General features: G+C 42.2%; 2 protein-coding genes across 6 annotated transcripts in view; one reads left to right on the top strand and one right to left on the bottom strand.

The window, feature by feature from the left end:
• The first annotated feature begins 8,127 nt into the window (after positions 1-8,127).
• Positions 8,128-10,545, top strand: LOC105740759. Its single transcript, XM_012512169.2, has 2 exons — positions 8,128-8,148; positions 9,839-10,545. The coding sequence occupies exon 2, from the start codon at positions 9,931-9,933 to the stop codon at positions 10,510-10,512; it is 582 nt and encodes a 193-aa protein (XP_012367623.2). The 5' UTR covers positions 8,128-8,148; positions 9,839-9,930; the 3' UTR covers positions 10,513-10,545.
• A 2,755-nt stretch (positions 10,546-13,300) lies between these two features.
• Positions 13,301-20,039, bottom strand: part of DZANK1 (double zinc ribbon and ankyrin repeat domains 1) — an 82,934-nt gene continuing 76,195 nt past the window's right edge. For all 5 annotated transcript variants that reach the window (XM_030826043.1, XM_030826045.1, XM_030826047.1 and 2 more), the window contains 4 exons: positions 19,265-19,345; positions 18,590-18,717; positions 14,176-14,250; positions 13,301-13,724 (listed from right to left, as the gene is read on the bottom strand). In XM_030826043.1, coding sequence (XP_030681903.1) covers positions 13,559-13,724; positions 14,176-14,250; positions 18,590-18,717; positions 19,265-19,345 — 450 coding nt within the window. In that variant the 3' untranslated portion in view covers positions 13,301-13,558. The remainder of the gene's footprint in view (positions 13,725-14,175; positions 14,251-18,589; positions 18,718-19,264; positions 19,346-20,039) is intronic.

The raw sequence follows: 20,039 nt of genomic DNA, 5'->3' as shown, positions 1-20,039 counted from the left end.
GTGAATCACCTGACGTTAGGAATTCAAGACCAGCCTGGCCAACATGATGAAACCCCGTCCCTACTAAAAATACAAAAATCAACTTGCAGTTTGCTGAGATGGCACAACTGCACTCCAGCCTGGGCAACAAAGCAAGACTCTGTCTCAAACACAAACAAATAAAGCGATAGGTACTTGTGATAAATGTTAATCGACCTGATCTGATCATTTCACAATGTATACATTACATTGTGTCCCATAAATATATACAACTATTATTTGCTAATTAAAAATAAAACAAAACTTAAAGTAACTTTCTACCCTGAGAGGGGTCTTATTGGGGAGTTAGTAGTCTGATAGTGATACAGAGATGAATTTTAGGTCACTCTGGTCCTCCTCACAGGACATGTTTTGGGTGGAAATGTCATGTTTTGGAAGAAATTCAGCTTTGCCTGAGAGAACAATACAATTTTTTACCACCCAGATTCTTTTGGCATTTGCAGGGGCGAGGGACTTACAACTCTCCAGCTCCACTTCCAAGCATATCAAAAGTAGTGGCCACATGAGAGGTTAAAAATCAAATTCTGGTTTTGCACCGTGTCTCACACCTGTAATCCCAGCACTTTGGGAGGCTGAGGCAGGTGGATCGCCTGAGGTCAGGAGTTCAAGACCAGCCTGGCCAACATGGCAAAACCCCATCTCTACTAAAAATACAAAAATTAGCTGGGCATGGTGGTGCATGCCTGTAATCCCAGCTACTCAGGAGGCTGAGGCAGGAGAATCACTTGAACCTGGGAGGCAGAGGTTGCAGTGAACCAAGATCGTGCCATTGCACTCCAGCCTGGGCAGCAAGAGTAAACTCCATCTCAAAAAAAAAAAAAAAAAAAATCAAATTCTAACCTAATCATCCAATGAAAGGAAGTTAATGAGAACCAAAAACCTATGCATTGGGCAAAAGTTATATGCAGAAAAAAATGTTATAGCCTCATAGAAATCAGGGGAAAACGTATATATGTGCACAGTACTAATTTTACTCAAGTGTTAATAGAAAAAGGAATAAATTAACAAGCAGTAATATTGTAATAGAAACTGTGGTGGTATTTTGATGTGCCTACTTAAGTAGGTGACAGTCCCCAGTTATTCCATCAAACACTTATCTGGTGTTGCTTTGAATGGATTTCGTAAGTATAACTACAGTTCATGAACAGCTGACTTTAAGTAAGTCATATTATCTTAAGTAATTTGGGTGGGCCTGATTCAATCAGTTGAAAGGCCTTAAATGTATAACTGAAACTTCCCTGAAGAAATTTCACACATGAGTAGCAGCTTCAGCCTGTGCCTATGGTGTTCCAGCCTGCACCTAGGAATAGATCTGTTGCTATATATCTGTTAAACTAAAAATATGGGAGGATTGAGATCCTGCTCAACAGCCCAGACCAAACCAAAGTGGAGTGATTCATGCTAAGCGTCACATAATCAAACGGATACTTTAAGGAAGCAGATAGATCCCCAAACCAACCAGATTTTCCTGAAAAAAGATTCACATCAACCCATCAGAAAGAGCTCAGCCTACTTCAGTCAGTGTAATCAGGAGGTTCCCTGTGCTTTAACTTACAAGTAAACTAATGTTAACCAAGCAGCACTTTTTCTATTGCTCTGTTTCCTTGTTCCCACCTCAGAAAACCCACTGGCCATTCCCCTGTGGATTCTGCCATTGTACCAGCGGGAGAGATTTATGAATCATGAATAAAAGGCCATTGGAGGTGTAACTAAATTTGTTGCAATTTTATCTCTTGACATCTCCCAGCAGTCCTATATTTCTGGTTGAACTCTGACTGACACAGAGACCAAACATGCCTAAAAATCATTAAGCTTTGAGTTATAATGAAAACCTTCTACCAAATCTGCACAAAATGTTTAACTTCCTATGTTTTTAAAGCACTCCAGAATATTGGAAAAACTAAAAGGTTCTAACATCGCGGGTCTGGCATTACTCTAGTTCCATAAAATATCAAATATATAAGTATAGATCAATTTTATTAAAAAGACATAATAACCTTCAATGGATTGTTACCAAATAAATTGTAGCAGTAGAATTCAATAAGAATATTTTGTACCAAGTTGTTTTTATCCTGGCAACGGAAGCTTGATTCAAAAGCATATATACTATCAGTGTAACACATGAATGGTAAAAAAATTATTTTAATAGATCCTGAAAATCACTTTTAACATACGGTTTTCATTCCCAACAGGTAGTTTGGAATAAGTGGAAATTAAATTTAATAGAAAGTATAATCCCAGCACTTTGGGAGGCCGAGGCAGACAGATCACCTGAGGTCAGGAGTTCAAGACCAGCCTGGCCAACATGGCGAAACCCAATTTTTACTAAAAATACAAAAACATTAGCCGGGCTTGGTGGCATGTGCCTGTAGTCCCAGCTACTTGGGAGGCTGAGGCATGAGAATCTCTTGAATACAGGCGGTGGATGTTGCAGTGAGCCGGGATCATGCCACTGCACTCCAGCCTGGGCAACAGAGCAAGATTCTGTCTCAATAATAAAAAAAAAAAGTATTTACCAGAATTTTTGAATAACATTCTACTAAATACAGTAACTTTAGAAATATTTATAATACAATTTAAGAGTTAGTTAAAAGATGCCCGTTATTTCTATTTAGTGATGTACTAGAAGCTGTAGTGCTTCCAGGATTACAGATAAATGAGAGGCATGATATTAAAATGAACAAGAGTCAACATGTATGTATTTTTTTTCATTTTTTCAGATGATTTATGAACAAAGTTAAAGCAGTGTCCCAGCCTAACCAGTAGTCTCACCAAGTCAGGTTTATTTGATTCATTGCAACAAGGAGTCCATTCACAGGAAAAACAAAGGAAAAGATTTAGTAATTCTAGGACTCTGAAGAAGGATGAAATTTAGTCAAAATTTAAACACACAGGTTTTTGACAGGCTCAGAATAAAGCAGAGCTATGTGTAAAAGGTCATCACCATGTTTGGACTGGAAAGTGGGCCCAGGGTTTTATGTTCTTGGAAACTACAAAGTTAAAAGAGATGTAAAAAGTTGTGTCTGTAAACCTCTGTGCTGAAGCTCTGCACCAGGGTTGGAAATTGAGGCTGCTTCTCTGTGTCAAAGTGACTTCGATCCCCCAGGCAAGAGTGGGATGTTTCATTCATACTGATTTAATTGCAAATAGCAAAGCTCCTGGCAGTCTGTAATTTTTGAGAACAAAGTTCCTCCATGATAAGAAACCAGTAGTCACTCAAAGAGAGGGTTGTTAATGGCATTTCACAGCTGTGGCTTGTTCACAGAAGACAAGTTGTCTCCTCTAAATTTGCAGCTGGCTTTATCTGTGTCTGTTATCCCAGCTTGACAAAAGTCCAGACTGATTTTTACTTTCTCAGCCTGAATTAATTTTTACTTTCTCAGTAATTATGAAACTTCAGAAAATTGTTAGCGCCAAAAAAGAGTTTTCAGCAAGGAGCCAGGTGAGAAAAGAGAGTCAAAACTTGATAGTATTTGAGTTTGATAAACCTAACAAAAACAAACAATGGGGAAAGGACTCCTTAGTCAATAAATGGTGCTTAATGGGCTAGCCACATGCAGAAGATTGAAACTAGATCCCTTCCTTACACCATATACAAAAATGAACTCAAGTACAAACTTAAATGTAAAACCCAAAACTATAAAAACCCTGGAAGACAACCTAGGCAATACCATTCTGGACATAGAATAGGCAAAGATTTTATGATGAAGACACCAAAAGCAATTGCAACAAAAGCAAAAGTTGACAAATGGGATCTAGTTAAACTAAAGTGCTTCTGCACAGCAAAGGAAACTACCAACAAAGTGAACAGACAACCTACAGAATGGGAGTAAATTTTTGCAAACTATTCATCTGACAAAAGTCTAAAATCCAGCATCTATAAAGATCTTAAATAACTTTACAAGAAGAAAAAACAATCCCATGTGGGCAAAGGACACGAACAGACACGTTTCATACATGTGGCCAACAATCATGTGAAAAAAAGCTCAACATCAATGATCATTAGAGAAATGCAAATCAAAACCACAATGAGATACCATCTAACACCAATCAGAATGGCTACTTTTAAAAAGTCAAAAAAAAACCCAAAAAACCTGCTGGCAAGTTTGCAGAAAAAAGGTGATGCTTATACCCTGTTGGTGGGAGTGTAAATTAGTGTAAATTAGTTCAACCATTGTGGAAGACAGTGTTACAATTCCTCAAAGACCTAAAAACAGAACTACCAGGCCAGGCGCGGTGGCTCACGCATGTAACCCAGGCCAAGGTGGGTGGATCACCTGAGGCCAGGAGTTCGAGGCCAGCCTGGCCAATGTGGTGAAACTCCGTCTCTACTAAAAATACAAAAATTAGTCAGGCATGGTGGCGCACACCTGTAATTCCAGCTACTTGGGGGCTAAGGCAGGAGAATCACTTGAACCCAGGTGGCGGAGGTTGCAGTGAACTGAGATCGTGCCACTGCACCCCAGTCCAGGCAAGATTCCAAAACAAAAAAAACCATTCAACCCAGCAATCCCATTACTGGGCATATACCCAAAGGAATATAAATCATTCTATTATAAAGACACATGTATGCATATGTTCATTGCAGCACTATTCACAATAGCAAAGACATGGAATCAACCTAAATGCCAATCAATGGTAGACTGGATAAAGAAAATGTGCTACATACACACAATGGAATAACACCCATAGCCATAAAAAAGAATGAGATCATGTCCTTTGCAGGGACATGGATGGAGCTGGAGGCCATTATCCTTAGCAGACTAATGCAGGAACAGAAAACCAAATACCACATGTTCTCACTTATAAGTGGGAGCTAAATGATGAGAACACATGGACACATAGATGGGAACAACACCCACTGGGGCCTATTGGAGGGTGAAGGATGGGAGGAGGGAGAGAATCAGGAAAAATAACTGTTGACTACTAGGCTTAATACCTGGGTGATGAAATAATCTGTACACTAACCTCCATGACACAAATGTACCTATACAACAAACCTGCACATGTACCCTGACCTTAAAATAAAAGTTAAATTTTAAAAAACTAAATTAAAAATTAAAAAAAAGAAAACATCACTAAGGGAAATACTATTTAAAACGACAAAAATATTAAGAGCCTAAAAGTTAACTGAACAAAAAAACACATAGTGTTTACAGGGAGAAAATTAAGATTTTTACTGAGAATATAAAAGAAGTCAAGAATAAATAGAAAGATTACCATGGGTTTTGATTAATAAAGTCTCAATTCTCCCTCAAATATATTTCTAAATTCCATGATATTCCCAATTAAATCTAAAGAAGAATTTTAAAAGATTTAATAGACTAATTCGAGTTTGTGGAGAGGAGAAAATCTATGAATAGTAAAGAATTTTTTGAAGCAGGACAATAGGAGTGACTACTTTAAAGATATTTATAGAACATTTTACAACAATCAAGCCAGACCTGTGTACACAAGAGAATTCAGGGTATGCTAAATGCAGGGTATGCTAAATAAAGGTGGCGTTTCAACCAGTGTGGAAAAGATGAGTGACCCCAAAACTGTACTGGCACAAGGGATGGTTGCTCACTTGGGAAAAGTAAACTTCAGTCTGTGTACCCTTTAGAAATGTAAATACCAAATAAACTAAAAAGCCAAATAAAGCAGACAAGTATTTACATATTAGAAGAAAATGTTTTGATTTTGGAATAGTGAAGAACTTCAGCAAGTCAAAGATCTCAGAAGTCCTAAAAAATACTAATATATTTGACAAAACAAATCTATAAAGCGTTTATTAGACAGTACACAATATACATAAAGAAAAGGCAAGAAGGATAAGATACCTGTGTTATCCAGAATATGTAAGGAATATGTAAAGAAATCTGACATTACAGCAATAAGAAATTATCCCGTGAGAAATTATCCGACAAAAAATGGCAAAGCACATGGATGAGTGAGTCATGGAAGTACCTACTAATGCTTAATCCAGGAAGAGATAGTCTTAATAAGAAATCAGGAACAGGCAATAAATAAATAAATAAACTAACGGCAATGATGTGTGTTTGATCTGTGAAATTGGGGAGGTGTGGAGAAAGGTATACTTTGGTTGGACTGTCAACTCTTATGAGGGAAATTTTGGCAATATCTTTCAAAACTCAAAATATGCATAGTCTTAAATCCAGTGATTTTACTTTCTTCTGTCTTCACAAAATATTGACACATGTTGATTAGCTCCGTTAATCTGTTAAAACAATAATGGTGTATGTCTATATTTTATATTTCGGAAAAAAAACACTTAAAAAGAATTAAGTCAATTCACAAATAATGGAAAAGTCCCCAAGATGTATAAATGAATAAAACCAATTACAGAATAATCACATTGTATCCAAACTTTAAGAAAACTATATATTTTATTATGGGGTTAAATTGCAGAGAAAGATAAAGGTCTCCAAAGGCTGCACATATGCTGTTTTTTATTTATTTTTTTTATTTTAGAGACGGGGTTTTGACATGTTACCCAGGCTGGTCCGAAACTCCTGGACTCATGCAATCTGCCTGCCTCAGCCTCCCAAAGTGCTAGGATTACAGGCGTGAGCCACCGTCCGCGCCCAGCCTGCACACCCGCTAACAGCGGTTACTGCTGGGGGTTATGAGAGCCACAGAAATGGGACTTCCCTTTTTTGTACAATGTTCAAAATGTTATTCTTAATTTTCACTATAAAAATTTTATTCCAGTTTTATGCATAAAATAAAGATTTAAGAATAACTAGTATCATATTTATAATTACAACGTTCTATTAAAGCTAGGGGATTTACATCCTTACTAACAGAAATACAAGTAAAATTTATGTAGTCTAGGTAAACAGAAAATGTCACTATTTCATTAAAAGAGTAGGGTTCATTGAAAGTGAAAGGGAAATTTTGAGTCAATTAATTTAGGTAAATAATACCATGCATTTCCATCACTTCCCAAGAGAGAAAGAAAGGCCAAGAGACCATGTGGACAGGAAAGCGGGGGCCTGGGGGAAGGAAAGGGATTGTACATGGAGGGAGTTTTGGGGGTCGGGTAAGGATTTGGGGGAAACGGGTAGAAAAAGCAGTTGAGGGAGAGGGGATGAAGAAGGAGATGGGTGAAGGAGAGGGAAGAGGTGAGAGATGGAACTGTGCTTTTGTTGGCAATTCAAGTTAAGAACCAAGACATCTCAGGAGCGTTCCCGCGGAATGTCCAAATGCTCTGCCTTCCAGAAGCAGGTGCTGATGTATTTCGGGAACTCTGTGGACATACTTAGCGGTCTAAATCTAGATTCCGGGTTGAATTCCCAGCACTCAGTTCACCCAGATCTGGCCTCCAGCAGCAGGACCAGAAGCAGCAGCGAGGAGAGGCAGAAGCAGCAGCCACCTGGGCACTCCTCTCCATCACAGAAGCAGTTCCCAGATGGCTCTGCGGGCCCAGGCCCCTCTTCCTTCCATTCAGAAAAACACACAGCAGTTAACTGCATCTGCGCATGCATTTGAGAAGGTAACACGCTTCATTTCCTGTTCATTGAGGGACAAAGGTATATGTGGCCTTTTGGCTCTCTTTTTGGGATCTACAATGAAAAGGAGGGGAGACTAGAGAATGAGTCACTTTACCTTGTCTGCTCTATGTTCCCACAAGGCCCTACCGTTAGAAAACCACAAAGGGAGGCTAGGTTTGCAATGACTTGAAGAACGGGAAGGTGGATGAGAATCCAAGAGATGCTCTTTATTTTCTGTTTGGCCAGGAAAAAGCAAAAACCTGGCTCCAAAGCAGTCAGAAATAGAAGTTGGAAAAGAAGTAAGTGATGTGCGTTCTTGAGGTCCCGAGAAGATGTCTTGGAGACAACAGAAATAAATGACCCTGTAAATTTTCTTTATCCTACTGGGCACGTTGACCAGAGCACCTGGAGCTGCGGCCTTGCACAGGTGATGGGGAGGAACTCTTTCTGGATTAGACATGGAAAACCCACCAACCACAGAGATGCTTCAAATGAGTGTATCTGTGCTGCTAGTATCCTAGCGGGGTGGGAATCAGAATGCAATGAACTCGATGTGTGTTATTACATAGGTAGAAGGTTCTAGAACTATGCTGTAGCCAACTCCCATGTGCAGGTAGGGGGCATTTAAAATGTGGTGAATTGAATTAAGATGTGCTGTAAGGGTAAAATGCACACCAGATTTCAATGACTTGGTGTGAAAAAATAAAATATATAAAATATTGCATTAACAATTTAGATGAATTATAAGTTGAAATAATATTTATTCTAGTAAAATATTTTAAAACTTTTATTCTCGGTTCAGGGTTTGTTATATAGGTAAACTCGTATCACGGGGGTTTATTATACAGATTATTTTGTTACCCAGGTACTAAGCCTAGTACCCAGTCGTTATTTCTTCTGGTCCTCTCCCTCCTCCCAGCCTCCACCTTCTGAGAGGCCCCAGTGGGTGTTGTCCTCCTCCCTTTTTTTTGAGACAGAGTCTCATTCTGCCGCCCAGGCTGGAGTGCAGTGGCGATCTCAGCTCACTGCAAGCTCCGCCTCCCAGGTTCGTGCCATTCTCCTGCCTCAGCCTCCCAAGTATCTGGGACTGCAGGCGCCCACCACCATGCCCAGCTTATTTTTTTGTATTTTTTAGTAGAGACGAGGTTTCACCATGTTAACCAGGATGGTCTCGATCTCCTGACTTCGTGATCTGCCCGCCTCGGCCTCCCAAAGTGCTGGGATTACCGGCGTAAGCCACCACGCCTGGCCAGTGTTGTCCCTCTTTTTGTGTCCATTTGTTATCATCATTTAGCTCCCACTTTTTTTTTTGGACATGGAGTTTCACTCTCGTCACCCAGGCTGGAGTGCAATGGCAAGATCTCGGCTCACTGCAACCTCTGCCTCCTGGGTTCAAGCAATTCTGCCTCAGCCTCCCAAGTAGCTGGGACTACAGGCACCCACCACCAGGCCCAGCTAATTTTTGTATTTTTAGTAGAGACAAAGTTTCACTATGTTGACCAGGCTAGTCTCCAACTCCTGACCTCAGGTGATCTGCCTACCTTGGCCTCCCAAAGTGCTGGGATTAGGCGTGAACCACCACGCCTGGCCAGCTCCCACGTATAACTGAGAACATGCGATATTTGGTTTTCTGTTCCTGTGTTAGTTTGCTAAGGATAATGGCCTCTAGCTCCACCCATGTTCCCACAACAGACATGCTCTCATTCTTTCTTATGGCTGCATAGTCTATTTCATGGTGCATATGTACCACATTTTCTTTATCCAATCTGTCATTGATGGGCATTTAGGTTGTTTCCATGTCTTTTCTATTGTGAATAGTGCTGCAAGGAACATACACATGCATGGGTCTTTATGGTAGAATGTTTTATATTCCTTTGGGTGTATACCCAATAATGAGATTCCTGGGTTGAATGGTATTTCTATTTTTAGCTCTTTCAGGAATCACCATACTGTTTTCCACAACGGTTAAACTAATTGACACTCCCACCAACAGTGTATAAGCATCCCCTTTTTTCCACGACCTTACCAGCTTGTTATTTTTTGACTTTTTAAAAATAGCCATTCTGATTGGTGTTAGATGGTATCTCATTGTGGTTTTGATTTGCATTTCTCTAATGATTAGTGACACTGAGTTTTTCTTTTTTTCATATGCTTTCTGGCCACATGTATGTCTTCTTTTGAAAAGTATCTGTCCATGTATCCCAGTAAAATTAATTTTGCTTGTTTCTCTGTACTTTTAGAAGTATGGCTACTAGAAAATTTATGATTGTATATGTGGCTCAGATTGTATTTCTATTGGACAGCACTGTCTGGACTCTAGAAGATGCTCTGATTCAAGAGGATGGAAAGAAATTCCCTAAGCCAGTAAGAAAAATAGAAGAAACCCAAATGGGCAATGAGTGCATGGGAACTCACTCACCTCACTGGAAAGGAGGGAATGGCAAGCCAGCCCACTGAAGCCCACCGGGGACACAGGACAAGGCCGCAAAGCAGAGACAGCCCCTCCAGGAAGAGCAACCAGGCCTTGAGAGGACATGGCCTTAGGACCAGATCCAGGGAAGACACAGTCACTAACCCCTGGCTCATCTGGCAGGTGTGGGAAGCAGCCAGGCCCATGGCTTCACCAGCTCCCCCCGATCTCTGCCTTCAGCTGTCCTGCAGCCTAGGTCAGGCACCTATGCAGCTTTATGGCAGGCAGAGGTGCACCACCCACATCCCCTTTCCAGGCAGGGCTTGCTGCCCTGGCTGTAGTGAGTGTGGCAGCAGATGGCCCCCAGCTATCAGCAACTTCAGAGAACTGCCTCGCCTGAGGTCCCGTCCCTTCTGGGGAAGCTCCCATCTGCCAGAGGGCTACAAAAGCACAGTGGACAACATGATGGGCAATTCTGGCTCGTGGAGCACCACCTGGTGGCTGAGGCATTGTTGGGCCACATTGCAGTTGACTTTGCCCTCTCCACCATCTTTTCACAAGTGTTAATCCCAATAAACACCCATCCTCTTCCATCCCAAACTGTCTTGGCATCTGCTTCTAGAGAGCCCAGCCTGGGGCAAGTTTCATGGGAAAGGGCGTGTCTCCTGCAAGTTGCCTGTGACCATGAGGATGGAGGAGGGAGATGTGTCCCCATGGGTTCCAGTTTGTCCTTGCTCGTCCCCTTCACGCTCACCTGTACTTCCTGAATGTAGCCCTGCCGAGGTACAGCAACTTCAGGCCCACCATCAAACTAACCAGCTCAAGCACTGCAGAGTCTAACTCCTTTAATAAATTCCTTGTTCCAGGCTGGGCGTGGTGGCTCACACCTGTAATCCCAGCACTTTGGGAGGCTGAGGTGAAGGATCACTTGAGCCCAGAAGTTCAAGACCAGCCTGGGCAACATAGGGAGACCCTGTCTCTACCAAAAATAAAAAAAGTTTTTAATAAAATAAATTAGCTGATGGCAGTGGTGTGTGCCTGTAATTCCCAGATACTCCAGAGGCTGAGGTGAGTATCGTGTGAACCCAGGAGTTTGATGCTGCAGTGAGCCACGATCACACCATTACATTCCAGCCTGGGTGACAGAGAGATACCCTGTCTCTAAAAGATAAAAAATTTTAAAAAATCTCATTCCCTTTCACTTAAAGTGGCTCTGTTCCCTCAACAAGCCCTGTCATTAGGAAAAGAAAAAGAAAGCTTTAGAAAGGACAAAAAAAAACATGATTTTTGACATCGGAAATGTTCTGCCTTAAAATGTGTTTAATTTTCCTGAAAATATATACTTTAATATTAATAGAACATTTTATGTGACCCTGTAGGATTTCATCAGAAAGTGTTAAATATTAGGCTGCCTTTTCACTTTTTAGTCCTATTTTAACTGAGGTTTGATTCTGAAAGAGTGAAATTCAAGGGTGATGAATGTAGGCTGTGAGCTTTAGAGAAAGGAAAGGACCCTAGCATGAGACGTCAGATGTGTGATTTACAGATCCCTGAGTCTGGCCAGCCGGCACTGGAAGGGCCTCTTGGTTTCAGAAGGTAGAATCCTCCAAGAGGGAGTGTGGAAAACCTAAGAGGCGTTAAAAGCATAGTTCCTGCACTCGAGGCACAAAGGCTCCCCCCAAGAACCCCAAGGTGATTGTTTCTAGAACCCACGGGTCCATGAGGCCCTCCCCACTCCCTGAGGTCTGGGGAAAATGGCCTTGAACCCCATTACTCCCCACTCGACTTCTCCCTCTGCACATCGTTTCACAAGTGTTGATCCCAATAAACATCCATCCTCTTCCATCCCAAAGGCAGGGCTTGCTGCTAGGTGGTGGCAAGCACTTCCTTCCCTTTCTTCATACAGGATGAGTGGCAGAGGCACCTGGTGCCCTATAGCCACCATCCAAGCATGACTGCTGTTGCTTTTCTTCTATCTTCTGAATCTCATGCAATTTTTCTTGGGGCCAACCCTGAAGAGAACCATAAGGGAAGAGAATTCTGGGCAAAGTAGTCCCAGCCAAGCTGACACAGGGCAAACCACCACAGGCCCCAAACCAGATGATCACACTCTCCAGTCTCCCTGGACACTGGCCACCATGCAGCAGCCTCCCTTACACAAGTGGCTGAGAGGGGCTGATAGGGGTAGGAGCAGTGCCAGCGCCTGCCCAGGGGCCTGTGTTCCCGTGACTTTGCAACCTCTGTCCTCCCACAGACAGCTGCCCAGTCTGGGGGAGTATCACCGCCCAGCAGGTGGTGATAACAGTAACCACCTCAACAAGGCCCATTACTTATTGTGCTGAATTAATTATAGCAAATTAATAAATATTCTATTTACCTATGTTAACACAAACTAGTTAGGGACTTCACAACTGCAGCATTACCACCCAAAGATTAAAATAATGACGTGAAGAAAGGAATGAGTCAAAATTACACATTCTTGTAAGTGGTTTATTGAGAGCTGATTTGTCAATCAAAGAACAAACCATAATGATGGGAATATTGATGATTTCAACATAAAGAAATTTAAATAAGGTCAATCTTTACATACTAATTAGGAGCCACCTACAAGATGTATCAAGCAAACAGAGCGAGATACACAACAGCGTGTGGTTGGTTTGCTACCATTTGTTTTAAAAGAGGGGAAAGAATATATATGTGCTACAGACACGTTTATATTCTATGTGTACTCTTATGTGCATGTGCTTATACCACATGTATGTGCATATCTAACTCTGCACAACCCCGGGAAAGGCAAGTCGACGCTGATGTCATTGGTGGCTGAGGAGAGAGGTGGTGGCTGTGGGACAGGATGGGAGGGACACATCCCTACATAATACTTCATACCTTTTAGCTTTGAACCATCTGCAATTATTACCTATTGAAAAATAAGTTAAAAACTAAAAATCAAATACACAAAAAACCTGCAGCAATAAACCATTAAAAAACATACATTCAGTTTATCACAGTCCACAGTATACTGAGAGCTGTCCATTTAGTACTGATGGCTTATACTGTCATATGATTTAAAAAAAAAAAATTCTCCTGAGTTCCTCTCAACCTCAATTTCTCATCTCAAATACACATTTCAGAAAGACATGATTAAAGAATAGCCAGAGCTGCACATATTCTTTTTTTTTTTTTTTTTTTTTGAGACGGAGTTTTGCTCTTGTTGCCCAGGCTGGAGTGCAATGGCACAATCTTGGCTCACTGCAACCTCCATTTCCTGGGGTTCAAGCGATTCTCCAGCCTGGGCAACACAGTCTCACTCTCACCCAGGCTGGAGTGCAGTGGTGCAGTCTCGGCTCACCGCAACCTCCGCCTCCCGGGTTCAAGCAATTCTCCTGCCTCAGCCTCCCGAGTAGCTGGGATTACAGGCATGTGCCACCATGCCTGACTAATTTCGTATTTTTAGTAGAGACGGGGTTTCTCCATGTTGGTCAAGCTGGTCTTGAACTCCCGACCTCAGGTGATCCGCCAGCCTCAGCCTCCCAAAGCACTGGGATTACAGGCATAAGCCACTGTGCCAGCCACTGCACATATTCTTAAATGAAGTTCCGTGGAGGCCTCAGGTCTAACAGTCATCCAGGCGGAGGCTCCTAGTTTGAGCAAGTTGGTCCTCGAGCCCTTGGCCAAACTTGGCAGCAAAGAGTGAGGTGACGAGGTCATCTCCAGTGTTCAGAGCCAGGTCGTACGCTGTCTGGCCTCCTGCATTCTTCTTTCGGATGCTTGCATTGCATCTGCAAAGGAAATGGAGAAATGGAGGTGCACTGAAGGACTTGAGCATGTGACCCTAAGAGCTTGACTCTTCCCTGCCATGGAGGCCAGTCTGGGCCCCTCCTGGTCCCACCTCCCCAAACCTGTCCCCAAGAGGTCACAGTGACTCCAGTTCTCAGAGGTGGCTCTACCTTGAAACCTTTAAAGAGGCTCTGTGATTTCAAAATGTCCAATTGCTAATCCTGGCCATTGGTTCCCATTGCATTAAAGTCCTACAACCAAGTGTGTTTAATGGGAGCAACATTTTCACTGTGCTTTGAAAAGCCCTTAGTGCCCCGGGAGCCATGGTGGGATGGCGGTCCCCACGGACAGGGACAGCAGTTCAGGAACCAAGGCCCCTCTTAAAATCATCACAGGCCATTAGGGAGATCCCTGTGGCCCTCAAAAGTATCCATCAGAGGCCAGGGGACATACCCCAGTAAAGTGGCGATGCTCTCTCTTCCTGCAAGGCCAAGCAGAGTTGCTTCATGAAGAGCTGTATTTCTGAGCCTAATGAGGGGGAAAAAAATCCTGGATAAATCCTTAGTTAGCATCATCAGGAAACTGGAGAGAATGCATGTGACCCAAGGTCCTGGTTTTGCTCACTAACCTACTTAACTAACCTGGGAAAATCTCTTGAGTCTCCTCTCTCTGCCTTTCTCTTGGAGGAATAATGTGATGGAGGGTAAGCTTTGATAGCAGATAGTGAAAAGGTTATAAACACTTTCATTTTTTAATGCGAGAAACCTACAAGGATATGGTTGGTAGTTGATTTAATAAATGCTAATAAATACCATTGTTCTAAATTGCCTGCAAGAGTTTATGCAACATATTGGACATAGTCTTAACTTTGGCTTGGACCTCTTGGGCACAATAGTAGCTTCTCGGGGCTGAGGCTCCTATTTTTGTGTAGGGGAAATGATCTTGGCTCCAGTGAGTTGGGCTTACATGATATGAAAATAAACACCAATCTTAGAAACCAGGGGGCAGGCCTGAGAGGTCAGACACAGCATACTTTGCTGCAATGCCAGGGTTTCTCTCCATATTTCCTGGTCAGGTTTGACCTAGTGAGGGAGGAGTGGGCAACTGAAATGGAGGCCGGGGCGGCACCAGGACTCCTGAAAGGCTCCTATGCAGAGGTGGCAGGAGTGAAGGAGGGCAGGAGTCATGACTGGAAGTAGAAATGAGATAGGCATTGAAGGTCTGAACTCTCTCTGCCCCTGCTCCTTCCTTTGACGCCATCACCCTCATCCCCCACACCTGCAGATGTGCCTGCAGCCATGCATTTATTGCTATGGAGAAAAAGGAGAGTGGCTTCTTCTCAGAGGAAGATAAAGACAGCCTTTGGTGAGAATCAGAGGGAAGTCTTTCACTTTCTGGCACCCAGGGGTCCCAGCCTGGGAGTAGCTCCATCTACCCAGAAAGCCTCTTGGTTGACAAAGCCCTTCTCTTATACACAGAGTTACCAGTCATCTAGCCCAAACTCCATTCTCAAAAGTGAATGGACAACAAAGGCTCACAGACATCTGAGAAAAACCTGCAGAATCAAAGAGAAAACCAAGATACACAAACACAAGGAATTAAAACAAGACAAAAATCTAACTGGTATCTGCAGAATGATTCAAGACAATATTGCACAAAAATAGGAGACTATGAAAAAGAAACAACCAGAACAAAAGCAGCTTCTAGAAAGAATAATGATTATTCAAGAGGAAGAATGGACAACAAAGTTAGGGAAATCTCTCGAAAGATAAGAGAAAAAGACAGATGAAATTATGGAAAAACAGAAAAGAAAGACAGACACAGGGAATCAATTCAAGCGGTCCACCGTCCAACTAACAGTTCTAGAAAGAGAATAGAAAAATGGAGGGGAGAAAATGCCAAGGAGATAATAGAACAAATTTTTCCCAACCTAAAGAAAGAGAAGACTTTTTAAATTGAAAAGGCCAATTGGGTGAATCAAAAACAGCACATCTAAAAATATCCTTGTGAAATTTCAGAACATCAAGGATAAATGCTTTCAGAAAGAACAAACAAACAGGTCACAAATGAAGAATTTGCCATAGAACGTTCATGGGCTATGCTGTGTGCTAGTATATTTTCACACTGCTGATAAAGACATACCCAAGATTGGGCAGTTTACAAAAGAAAGAGGTTTAATTGGAATTAGTCTGGAAAAGACTCCATTTCCTCCTTATCTTTCATCCTTTCTTCCTCACTGGTGGCATAGAGCTTAACTGTCTGTCACTCCACCCCTACGGTTCCTTGGGCCTTTATAAGGCATTTACCATTTGAACTGGGATATATTCATAGGGTTGCCACATCTCCTAGGTAGACTTATGATCTTCTTTCTTCATAATTCTCCCCATATTGAGAGCAGAGGGTTCATTCTATGTATTGCATGGGGGGTTTGCTGGTGGTTAGATTTTCTGTGCTGGTTATTTCCTATGTATCCACAGTTCAGTTTTGGAAAATGCTGAATGGTGACTCTGCCATGGAATTTGTATTTTAAAGAAACTTTACTATTAATATACAAACAATACAAACTATTTACTCAAATCTAAGTATCATGGTAGATTAATGTACATTCTCTCCTTAAATTACCTAATGGAATAAATGTCCACAGCTGAACCTCTAAGAAGTAGACTGATGCTTGCATCTTCCTCACCTGGCTACTGGGGCAGAGCCAGGGGATGGCATGTTTGGGATCACCAATGCAGTGAGGAAGGACAGGTCTCGTCCAAAAGCAAACAGCATTTCTCTGGGCCTCTCGCCTAGTGAGATCCTGAATCTGTGTTTCTGAAATCTGCTAGTAAGAGGAATGAGCTTTGGTGGAGGATGTGAATTTCTCCTAGCCATTCCGTTTTGTTGAATATGAGTTCATTCTGGTAGGAATGATACAAACATGGAACTAGGAAATTAGGAAAGAGCTTTCTGCCACCTGCCAAGCTACTTAGTGGAAGTTATCTGGTGTAGAGACCACCTAGGCTCCACTAGCCAAACATGCTCAGATGGGACACAGCATTTTAATTCTTGTTTGCTAAGGAACAACTCGCTGAGCCTCTTTTACAGTAAAACCAGATTCTCTGGATGACTTATGCCTAAAAGCAATAGGATGGACGGAACTTTGAGGTCATGTTCCTGGGTCTACAGAGGTCCAGCTACGGGGCAGAGGCTGGGCTGATCTAGGCCCAAACTCTTGAAACTAACAGATATAAACCAGACTTGGCAGAATGTGGCTCTCAGTGGGAAATGCTACTTTCCTCTACTGGCATGCACTGGAAAGGAAGAAGAGATCCCTGTGCTCCATGTGAGAGAGGGCCAACCCTCTAGCTTTCCTCCCCACAACCATGTGAGCTACATACTGCCCACAGTCACCATGATCCTGCAGGGGGAGTGAAAAAGGCTATTACACACCATTCAGATAGACAGGTATAACCGCAGTGTCAGACTTTACAGACATGCAATGAGATCACATGTGGATAAATGCCAATTTGTAGAATGGTGATGAAGCAAACACGGAAGCTGAGGCACAGCAAAATAAAAAGGCAGTCTGTTCAACACCCAGGGCACTTTCCTCCCCTTAGCTGGACTCTTCATAAAGCCAGGACTCACGCTGCTTACACTTCAATTCAAAATGTGCTCAAGTAATTTCTCTATCAACCACAAACATAGTTAAATGCTATTAAAAAAGCTTTTCTGAATTATAAAAATATAAAATATGCCTTAACACAAAACAAGGTAGCACCATTTTATTGATAATGACAATAATACAACAGTGTGGGATAAATAAAGAAGTTGACACAGTAAACTCTAAGAAAACTTGAGAAAATAAATTCCAAGCATCAAAGCTTTACACCAACACATCAAACATTCTGCTGTAAAATAAAACTAAAAAAAGGGGTAGAAACTATTAAAATGCAGACATTAGTAAAATGCATATAGAAAAATTAACAGGATTATATTTTGAACACTAACATTAGAGATAATTTTGAAAGAGAGAATAACAGAAGCAAAGCTACTGAAATTTTGGCCTCCGTGGTAGCATGAAGTACACAGCAGAATGTTCCACTGACATGGACCTTGACCTTGCCTTAGTAAGACTTCCGGAGGCAGAAGTGTTAGATGCCTATGATGTCCCTAGAAGACTCATTTCAACAATGTGGTCGGCAAGATACGAGCAGTTAACATGAATGACTCGTGCTCAAGGAATTTTCACCCCACATTTTCAAAGTAATTTTCGAGAGAACAATAGAAGCATATGGCTAGAAGAGAAGATTATGACACAGGAGTGGACCAAGACTGGGACAGTAAGTAACAGGACTTGGTACCTTTCTGTTTTGTATCACGGGTGGGAAAGCAAGGCAGCAGGAGACCATGTGGTGACCTCAGATGTACCAGTCTCCTCTGCAGTGGTGTTAGATCTGGAGACAGCTGTATGATATTTTCTTTCTGCATTAACTTCATGGGGATATTTTCATGGGGAATACACTGAGGTCTGTCTTCCCTTGGTGTTTTCATGATTCATGATGAAAACATTGATTAACAACACCCCAAGGGCTAAGGATTTACTGGCCCCACACGGTATGAGTTTATGAATTAACAAAATGTATCATCATTTATAAAAGCCACTAAATTAGGCAACCCAACAGTCCATTTTTAAAATTTCGCTTTACCCAGCTATGGAAAACAGAAGGCGTTAAGCCTCTTATTAAAGCTGAAATAGGTTAAAAGGGTTAAAGTGGCTGAAACTGAACGGGGTGTGTGTGTAGACCGCTTCTGCTGCAGTGGAGCTCCACGCAGTTAGCCTGCTGCTACCTTAGCTCTCCTTTCAATGTGTTTCACTTACGGCCCCCACTGCTGGTCAATGTCTGCTCCTCTCTGCACGAGAACCGGAATCGCTTCGTGGTGCTTATTCCTAACAGCCACGGTTATGACGGGTCGATTGTCTTCATCACAGCAGTTGGGGTCTGCTCCCTGCAGCAAATGGAAAAGGACAAACTCGCCAAAAAACCCTGCACTCAACAGCATCCAGTCGCCATCCTATGAAGTATAACAGATGTCCTTTACAGAGCTGATGGAACCAAAGTGCTTTCAGATCAAAGGAGAGGAGAATCAGGAACCTCAAGACCTGACCTACAATGAACAGAGCTACAAAGTTACCCAGGTGACAAAACTGTTCCCCACATGGGCGGGGAGGGGAGGGCAGGCACCCTGACAACCTTGCTTCTTTAGGAAACCCAGGATAAAGGTAATACGGGGTCACAGGCCAGAGATTCTATCCAGCTTCATGCATGTTCCTTGGTCTCATCTGTGCCTCTCTGCCTATTTTCTCTGATATAAAAACTAGCAACAGGGAACAATTAATATAAAGCTTTTGACTAGCCATTCACTGCATCCCGGGTTTTTAATCAAAGGGCAGTGTAATTTTCACAGTATTGAACAAAACTTTCATCTGAAGGAGACAGAGGTGGAATGCCAGGCTGAACTCTTCAGAGAGACTGGCTCCTTTGGCGACACTTACCTCATCTAGCAGCTGTTCAATCACAGAGACTCTTCCTTCCCCCGTGGGTCCGACTTCCTTCAGCAGGAGTCTGTTTTCAGGCTGCAGGATTACAGAATGTGGTCATTTACCCCGCCTCAAAATATTCACTCAAGGCAAACACTTTCTTTCCAAAGTTGAATTCTAAGTCACAAGGACAGGTGACTATGAGTGTGTGCATGTGTGAGTGTGTGAGTGGTCTTTAATAGCCCACAGCACAAATATCCACATCTAATATCAATCTTGCTGCTCCAAAACCTTGCTTCAGGCAAGGTTACCGCATGGACACTGTTTTATATTAAGGACAAGGATGCCATGAGAAACCTCACAAAACCCAGAAACTCCACACTAGTTTTATTATGACTAGCTCTAGGAGAAGTAATCAGATGAATCCTAAAATTTATTTTGCATACTTTATAAAGTGTTCAAGATCAGCCGAAGTATGACAGTTCAGAAAATGTACTCCCCTGAGGAATGAATGAGCCAATAAATTGACTTATTCTTTAGAAAAAAAGGCGGGGCATAGTAACTCACACCTGTAATCCCAGCACTTTGGGAGGCCAAGGCAGGCAGATCATTTGAGGTCAGGAGTTCGAGACCAGCCTGGCCAACATGGTGAAACCATGTCTCTACTAAAAATATAAAAATTAGCCAGGCATGTTAGCTGCCTATAATCCCAGCTACTTGGGAGGCTAAGGCAGGAGAATCACTTGAATCCAGGAGGCAGAGGCTGCAGTGAGCAGAGATCACACAACTG

The sequence above is a fragment of the Nomascus leucogenys genome, chromosome 13 (genome assembly GCF_006542625.1).
Source record: "Nomascus leucogenys isolate Asia chromosome 13, Asia_NLE_v1, whole genome shotgun sequence".
NCBI lineage: Eukaryota > Metazoa > Chordata > Mammalia > Primates > Hylobatidae > Nomascus > Nomascus leucogenys.
Note: the sequence above shows the minus strand (reverse complement) of the source record. Positions and strands in the feature narration are given on the sequence as shown.